Raw genomic sequence first — 8809 nt, forward strand, 5'->3', positions numbered from 1 at the left:
CATTTTATCAAGTTATAAATTTCATCATGAATGAATTTTTAAAATTATTTCATCTGATACAAAATATGATGCACATGATACATCATACACTTAGTGATACATTAAGTGTATCAATTTTAAATGAACCTATCTCCAAATATATATTGAGCTTTTGACTGCATCTCTGTGAATTACGTACACATATACATCAGTGAAGTTCCAGTGGTGGTCCTTAGCACCCCTTATCATTTCTATTACACGGTCCTTAGCATGCCATGTATCTGATACATATTCACAAAATGTAATTGATACATATTCACAAAATGTAATTGATACATATTAACTGCAATATTTCATATTAATAGATACTCTATATTATATGTATCCGATACACATTACTAGCCATGATACGTTCATACAAATTATTGTTACTTACCCATTCGTTGGTAACAATACATGTATCTGATACTTAATAATGACCACACGATAATGAACAGATATAAAAGAAAATACATTACGGACAATCTTTACTTCTCTAATGTATCTGGTAGTATTACACTACTTAACAATTTACGACTGATGTTAGAAATAGTTATGTATCAAGTCTCATATATCCAAATTGAAAACAAAATTCTAAAAAATCTTTGCACATGATACATTCATAAAGGTTACAGAGCCTGTATCTGATACCTAATAACCATCACTCAGCAATGTATAGACCTAAAATCAAACACCTTATGGACAAACTGATGTATATAATATCGTAACAACAATGTATCATGGTTTATGTATTCATCTCAACATCATAAATAAAAAAATCTACTACACAGTATAATACATGTGTTGTATCGTTCATAACTCACCTCGTTTTTTCAGATTCATGAATGTCTCAACAAAATTGAGATATTCATAATATGTCTTTATAATTCTCAATGATTTTGAATCGATTTTGAATTTTTTTTTTACAATTTGTGTGAAGTCGTAGTTCGTCCAACAACTATTTCATCACTTTTGTATCGTTCATAACTCACATCGCTTTCCCATATTCCTGAATTTCTCAACAAAATAGATACATTCATCATGTACCAGATAATTTTTTCAATTTATTTTTGAATCTGGAAAGATTTAAGGGAGATGTGAGAGAAGAAAATTTAAAATTTGAATTGTTTGAAATTGTTATGACTTGGGAGAGATTGACATCAACGTGATTTGTGTTGATTTGTGGATTTCATATTAATGCTTATGATTTGTTTCCTTTTTTAATCATAACAGAGCAGCTAATTAATGTATCAATTGTTATGTATCACGCATATTGGGAAGTATCCTGATGGCTCATAATTTAGGAAATTTTTGTAAATTGAAAAAGGATAGGAATAAGATATAATTTGCTTCCTACACTATGGAATTTATTTAAGTTATACTTATTCTTATACACTATGAGATTTATTTAAATTATACTTATTCTTATACACTATGTCAAACGGTCCTTAACAAGATAAATTTATCCTCTGAAATTTACTATGTTGAGTTGCTTTTCTAATAATTCTTAATCACTGAATTAGGCAAAATAATGTACGGTATAAAGATAGTTCTTATATAACATATTATATCAATCCTAAATAACATGTTGGTATTTTTGCACCCGATATTAGAATTTTATCGTCAAAAATTGCGTAATATATAATATTCCATAGTTTATAGGAGATATGAAGTATATAATTTCCAATGAATCAATATTATGGTATAATGCTGAAGTTATTTTTGCACCCGATATTAGATTTTTATCATCAAAAATTGGGTAACATATCATATTCCATAGTTTATAGGAGATATGAAGTATATAATTTCCAATGAATCAATATTATGGTATAATGCTGAAGTATATGTGTATATATAATATAGATTGCTTTACCTTTTTTTCTTCTTTTGAATTATTTCGTTCTGATTGTCGAAACTTCATTCATTAATGAGAATCCTATAATTGATTAAATTAGTTTTTCCTAATAAATAAACAAAATTAATGCAAAACATTACCCCAAGATTCAAGGGTAATTGATTTTTTTACCATTTTGTTTGAAGAGATGAATTAAGTAGAAGATACGATTTTGTGTGACATTATTAGCATTTGGAGAGTTAAATGAAAAAAAAAATCAACTTTTCCTTTTCAAATACTTCTTTAATATTTTGAATTGATAACATTTAACTTTTGCCCAATTAAATATTATCATGGTAATTAGGATTGAGGAAATAATATTATTTTTATGTAGCTTTTAAATATATAAATTTATTTTTTTAAAAAAAACTTAAAAATTCTATATTCAAATTCTCATCGTATTAGTCGATTTGACATTCATATTACAAATTATGTGACTTAAAAGTAATACAGGAGTAGTAAAATTTACTTGCAAATAATAATAGGAAGGCAAATTTTTTCAAACTCAATTCATACAATTTCATAACCAATATGATCAAATATACTGTACAACATCAACAACAACAATAACATACTCGTTATAGTCCCATAAATGGAATTTGAAAGGATAAAATATACGTGGACTATCCTTCTATCTTATCATGTAAAGCTACAACTTCAAGAAAGAAAAGATCATGTCTTGAACTTTTTTAGACATTGGAAGTATTTTCTTGCTTGAAATTATGAGTTGAAGGAAAAGGAACAGTAACAGAAGAGCCAGGTGGTGGGGTAGGTGCCCCAAAGACTTGGGGATTATTTTTGAGATCTTGTCTACCTTTAGCTCTTCCAAAGAAAAAACATCCAAATCCAATAAGAATTGTAAAGAGTATAAATGGAAGAGAAATAACTACTACCATACCCATCTCTCTTCTTCTAAGTTTTCTAATTTCTTTGCTTTCAATGGAACATAGACTAGAGAGAGGATATTGCCATAATTTTTATAGGCAAATGTTGTGGGGGAATTAATTGGATTTGTAACGGTAGGCATAACGTTCTAGTTTTCTAACGGATACTTTTTGTTTCATTGTCCACTTCACTTTTTTTTTGAAAAGAAAATGGAATATATGATTTTGGCAAAGATAACTTAGGGTTTGAGTTAGGACAACATTACAATTTTATTAATTACTTATAATACGACTAATTCAAATTGTTTACTTGATATTACGCCCTCGTCTTATTATTTAGGCTACAAATGTTTAGTCTTAAACGTGCGAGAATATTGAGTCTTATATTCATGGGTGAAGGGACATTTAATTTTTTTTAAATATTCTAAGATAATTCTTGCTTTTTGAACTAATATCTTGATTGAGTTAGGTCCAATCAACAATATACACCAATGTTGTTTTAGCAATAAATTTTTTCACAAAGTTGAATATCGAAAATCATGTTCGACCATAAAAATTCAAAAAACACCACAATGTGTAGTATTTTATTTTATTTTTGAAAATTATTCAACATTTTATTAATCACCAAAGAATGTATTTACAAAGTGAAGTCAGACTACCACAAACCACTTTTCCTTACACATAACTACTGCTATATAACTCCTATCTACCCAAACTTTTGAAAATCTGCAATTTTCTAGAATCTGTCTAGCTGTTGTCTAAACTCGCACATTGCAGATGAATGCCACACTTCGCGCTATGTTGTTCCTAGATGTCTCCTTCTTATCAAATATTCGAGTCTTTCTCTCCTTCCATATGGCATAGATGAATTCAGTATATACCATCTGTAGCACTTTGGCCTCTCGCGCTTTGCCTTTAATATGTTGTAGGATCTAATGGTGCATTTCATCCCAAGTCTGAAGTGGTGGAATTGAGATCTGCAGCCATTGTACTAGTCTAGTCCAAACATACCATGAGTACAAATATTCTGTAAATAAGTGATTTCTAGTTTATGATTTATGTTTGCACAGAATGCAATTAGAATCCTTCACCAAGCCCCATTTAAGCATTCTATCCATTGTAAATAGTCGACCTTGCACTTGCAACCATAAAGTGAAAGTAGTCTTTGAAGTTGCTGAATTGTGGAACATTAGTCCTCTCCGATGTACTTTGAGGTGATCCCTTAGCAACTTGAAGTAGAGATCCCTAATAATACTTCATTTACTGCCAATTGGTGTTTGAAAAAGATTTAGATTGTTTTTGGCTCCTAGGAGTTTTCTCACCATCCAACTTGCCAGTTGAGGCACCCTTAGTTCCTTCATAGTCAGCCCCTTGATATAGTAATTATGGATCCACTTAATCCATACTTTGTTTTGCTTTGTAGTTACATTCCAACACATTTTTAATATAGCTGCCTTGTTCCATTATTTGAGATTAATGAGATTATATCATCTTGCTACCGTAGGGAGACACATCTTTTACCATGACACTAAGGCTTTCTTGGTAATGACATTAGTACCTGATCATATGTAGCTCCTGCAGTAAGATTGTATGGTTTTCATAACATTTGCGCCCAATAGGCTTGCACTCCAAAAATAATAGACTGGACTAATTGAATTCTGCATGCATAAGACAGTTTCTTTGAGGTCAAGTTGTCATTGCAATAAGCTAAGCTTCTTGGTATCTAGCGGTATAGCCAAGTACCTAAAAGGCAAAGTACCTTGAGAGTACCCTAAGGACATTCCAAATTAGGCTCTTTGTACTTGATTCAACTCCTTCATAATAGATAGCACTTTTTGTTAAAGGCTGCTGTGAAGATGGCAAACTTCTCATGAAGTAGTGACACCGATGCAAGATCCCCTCTGGCAAACATCAATAAATCATCTGCAAAGTGAGATGTGTGATGTCCAAGTTTTGATACTTGGGATGATAGTTTAAATTGTTTATCAGTGTTCAGGTCTTTCAGATTTCTACTGAGACCCTAGCAGCATCAAAGCATGGAGTGAGCTCTCCATTTGTCTTAATCCCCTAGCAGCATCAAAGCATGGAGTGAGCTCTCCATTAATCATCAAAGAATAGGATATAGTTGAGACACTCAATCACCCATCTATTTTTTTCATGACAAACGCAACTTCAATTTTTTTCACATTGAAAATAGAAACTATTTTTTTCAAGTTTCACAATTTGCATGGCTAAACGGGCAGAAATGTCTGACAAAAACAGTAGGTATAAGAAAATGAAAATTCAGAGTATTGAAGTGCACTAACCATTATTAATTGAAACATTGTTTGAATTTGGAACAGGAAGCAGACCTTACTAGTAGTGGTTATTTAAAATGAAAATTCATACTAGAACAACTAAACAGATGATGATAAAAGGCCAAGAGAAATTCTAATGAAACTGACTGGTCTTCGAAAATCAATCTGCAGGTTCATCAACTTCAGGAGTTTCTTGTTCAGCTTTCTCTTGCTCAGCTTCCTGCACCTCCTTCTCTGTCTTCCTTCCTTTCTTTGATTTATAGTACACACTCATGAACGTTCCGATGGCTTTGTACTTCCTTCTGCACTGCTCGTACAGGCTGTTATCAAACATCCTCCAGAAGTTCTTCTCTGACAGCTCAGTCACCGCGTATTGAGCCTGAAATCCATGGTTTTCGATCAACCAAAGCTCAAGTTGGCGACATTTCTCTGCACCATCATACGGCTCACCCCTCCAGACAGCTCCAGGAACATAGTAGACACCGACATCAGTGTACATTTGAGCATATTCGGTGTCACCCTGCCTTTTGTGTTTCTCGAATCCTGGTTCAGGGTAGATCATAGGTCTCACTGGCAGCTTGTAAATTCTGTGTGGGCACAGCCAAATGGGATATACCTAAACAAATTCAATTCAAATACAATCAGATTATAAGATGCATAATTACCTTGAAAACAACTAAAGCTAATACCAAAATATGCTTTAATCTTGCAGTCTTATACACGTCACATTTCACGTGGAAAGTTAAAATTAAAGAGTTGCCAAAACCAAAAAGAGACTAAAAAGGAAAGTAAGACAAAGAAATTCAAAGAGGGGGAGTATAAGAGTTTTACCTCCATCTCGCGGTGGACCCACTCTAGACAATCGCCGACCTTGTAAAGAGGAACAAGCAGATCCTGAATGACATGATGGTCATGGTAATAGTTTCTAATAGCCTCACTTTGAGTGGCTTTGAGCAGAGCGATCTTGGGTGGCATGAGCCATCCTAAGAGGAACCTAAACCAGAACTGATCACCAAATGGAAGAATTAGTTTCCCTTCCCAATACAAGGATCTCGTGTGTCTGTGGTAGTAGTCCCTAGTTGGAATGTACTCCACAAATTCCCCTCTTTTCAGTGCAGTTTGAGCATGTTGGTAAAACCATGGTTTGAACCACCAACCATAATTGTTGATTACATTACCCCTTCGCTTGGCTTCTTTCTTCGAAGCATACATACCGGTCATCATAACACCTTCCGTTGGACTATAAATCATGCCTTCTACCATCTCTGGAACTTTAGTAGGATTGTCTTGGTCTCCATCTTTAGGTGCAAAAGAATCCGCATAAGCCTGTGCAAGCTCTTTAAGATTACCCCTTACAGGTTTGTAGGTAAGTTTTACGTATTGATCAACTGGTATAAGCTTGATCTCAGCTGAAAGAAGAAGCCCCAATGTCCCCTGAGACCACGGGATTGCATAGAAAAGATCAGAATACTCATTGTCCTTTGTAGCTCTAACAACCTTTCCATCTGCTAGAACAACCTCAAGTGATACAACAGTGTCAGAGAAGAGTCCAAAGATGTGAGAGCTTCCTTCGACCCCGAACCCATTGATCAAACCACCAACGGTAAGATCATCAAGCTCAGCGAGAACTGCCAGGGAAAGATTCATTGGGATAGTGACCCTTGAAATTTGGGCCATATTGACTAGAGGCTCACATCTGGCAATCATTCTTTCCGTATCGATTTCAAGTATATTTCTAAACTTAGAAAGATCAACTTCAAAATGACGAGCACGTTTATAGTCGACATTTCTCATACCAACAACAACCCAAGGAGGCCTGGCCGTGCAGACAAGACCATCCTTTGATGCATCCCTCTGTCCAAGGCGCTTCACAACCTCTTTAACATTTTCATCGTGTTCCATTTGTCGCTGCTTGTATGATTTCCTCTCAGATTTCAAATCCCCTAGATATATGGAGAAGTAATAAAGGAACGAGAATGGCAGGACAAAGAAGATAACAATGATCCATCGAAATGAGAGAAGAAAGTCCACCAACTGGATCTTCCTCCTGGGACGAACTGTGGCCGCGGCGGCCTTAGCATCGGACATCTTCAAAACCTGACGACGTATAACGGTTACACAACGATGAAACCAAGTTAATTATGCCACAGACAACAATGTCATCAATCACATATAGCAATATTCTAAGCATTGAAGCATATCGATTGAGCACTAATTTTCATCAAGACTTCCAATATCCAATTCCGCACTACTTTTCATTAACACTTCTAATTTGTCAAACAGCATCTACATGATATAAATAACGCACAGAAGCTCTGCCAAAATGGCATAATTTATGCACAATGGCCATTGTGACTATCCACATTCTTGCTACAAATTATCATTGTAAAATCAACTGATATAAATGTGTATAACGGACTAAAAATCGAGTTAAAATGTCTGAACCGCCACTCAACTTATACTAATTAACCATTAAAAGTCACTAATCTATATTGTCTTTCAAAAGTAATCTAACTTTGACTAATTGACCTCCATGGTCATTTTAATTAGTAATAATATTATTTCAACTCTTCCATTTTATATCCTCAGCCTCACTCCTCTTTCAAATAAAAATCAGGAACCTACCGAAGAAAAATCAAGTGAAAGAAGAAGGGAGTTATGTTTTTTCTGTACTTTTTTCTGCTTTTTAATAAAGTAAAATCATCAACTGAGCGGTAAATCAGGCATTTTGTCCATTTTTGTCACATTTAAGGTCCCAATGAAATCTCACGAAGTATGAGATGAGAATCTAAAACAAGTACAAGAGTCTATCAAACTATTTCGCATTCTCGGTAATTTATTCAAGATTAGGGAAGAACACTAGTCAACGAAAAGAGAGTAAGTAACTCATTGCAAAATGGCAATTTACCTGTAGATATGCAAAACAAACAAATTACTGTCTATGCTACTATTGCACCATTACCAGTACGATTATATTTTTTTCTTAGCAAGAATTAGTTTTAAAACTTTGGTGTATAATAATAACTCGAAAATTAAACCAATAACTACAGCCATGCATGAAACATAGCAATAGATTGAGCAACAAATTAATAAGTTCTACTCTAAATATGTCATGCATTGTACAACAAACAAATGCTTTTCAACACATAATTGCCTGCCAAAATTCTCAAATAAATTGCTTTAAAATTTGCTTAAATTTAACAAAATAATAATCATAATCATATTTATTGAGAGAAAGAGAAGAGATGAAAAATGAGTACCTGATAATTGGAGTGCAAAGTGTACTCCCCAAAATGAGAGATGGTTTAGTAAAGGATGAGAGTGTGCTTTATAGAGACCTTACAACAGTAGGGGCATTTACGGGAAAACATGTCCTTTGGTTGGTGGAAGGACAAAGACAAAATCATAAATAATTTATGTCACTTTATGAAACAAATTAATAATGAAAATAAAATAATAATTCGTTCTTAATCAACCAAAATTATCTAAATAAAATATGAGATTAATATCTTTAGCCCACCATTTAATTTAGCCCACCACTCAAATGACCCCACTACTTTACTACAAGTCTACAATTGTTAGAAAAGGTCAAAAAAAGTATCAATATAATTTTACATTCTTGATCACTTTTGGAGAGTCGTTCATTTATATATACAATCAAATCTCATTAGAGTGATAATATCATTTGAAAATTTTATGATTATTATAGTGAGGTG

At 33.5% G+C, this 8809-nt stretch overlaps 1 protein-coding gene across 1 annotated transcript; it reads right to left on the reverse strand.

The window, feature by feature from the left end:
• Nucleotides 1–5087: 5087 nt before the first annotated feature.
• LOC129875285 (delta(24)-sterol reductase-like) lies at nt 5088–8425 on the reverse strand. Its single transcript, XM_055950738.1, has 3 exons — nt 8354–8425; nt 5925–7190; nt 5088–5709 (listed from the first exon to the last, which is right to left on the reverse strand). Exons 2-3 carry the CDS (start codon nt 7179–7181, stop codon nt 5254–5256), a joined length of 1713 nt encoding a protein of 570 aa, XP_055806713.1. The 5' UTR covers nt 7182–7190; nt 8354–8425; the 3' UTR covers nt 5088–5253.
• Nucleotides 8426–8809: the final 384 nt, after the last annotated feature.

Source organism: Solanum dulcamara, chromosome 11, assembly GCF_947179165.1.
Source record: "Solanum dulcamara chromosome 11, daSolDulc1.2, whole genome shotgun sequence".
Classification (NCBI taxonomy): domain Eukaryota; kingdom Viridiplantae; phylum Streptophyta; class Magnoliopsida; order Solanales; family Solanaceae; genus Solanum; species Solanum dulcamara.

Excerpts from the sequence above, each read along its gene's own strand:
- LOC129875285 (XM_055950738.1), bottom strand. The coding sequence starts at position 7,181 with ATGTCCGATGCTAAGGCCGCCGCGGCCACAGTTCGTCCCAGGAGGAAG. Across the intron at positions 5,710-5,924 it reads GGGTCCACCGCGAGATGGAG|GTATATCCCATTTGGCTGTG; the intron begins GTAAAACTCTTA and ends GAATTTGTTTAG.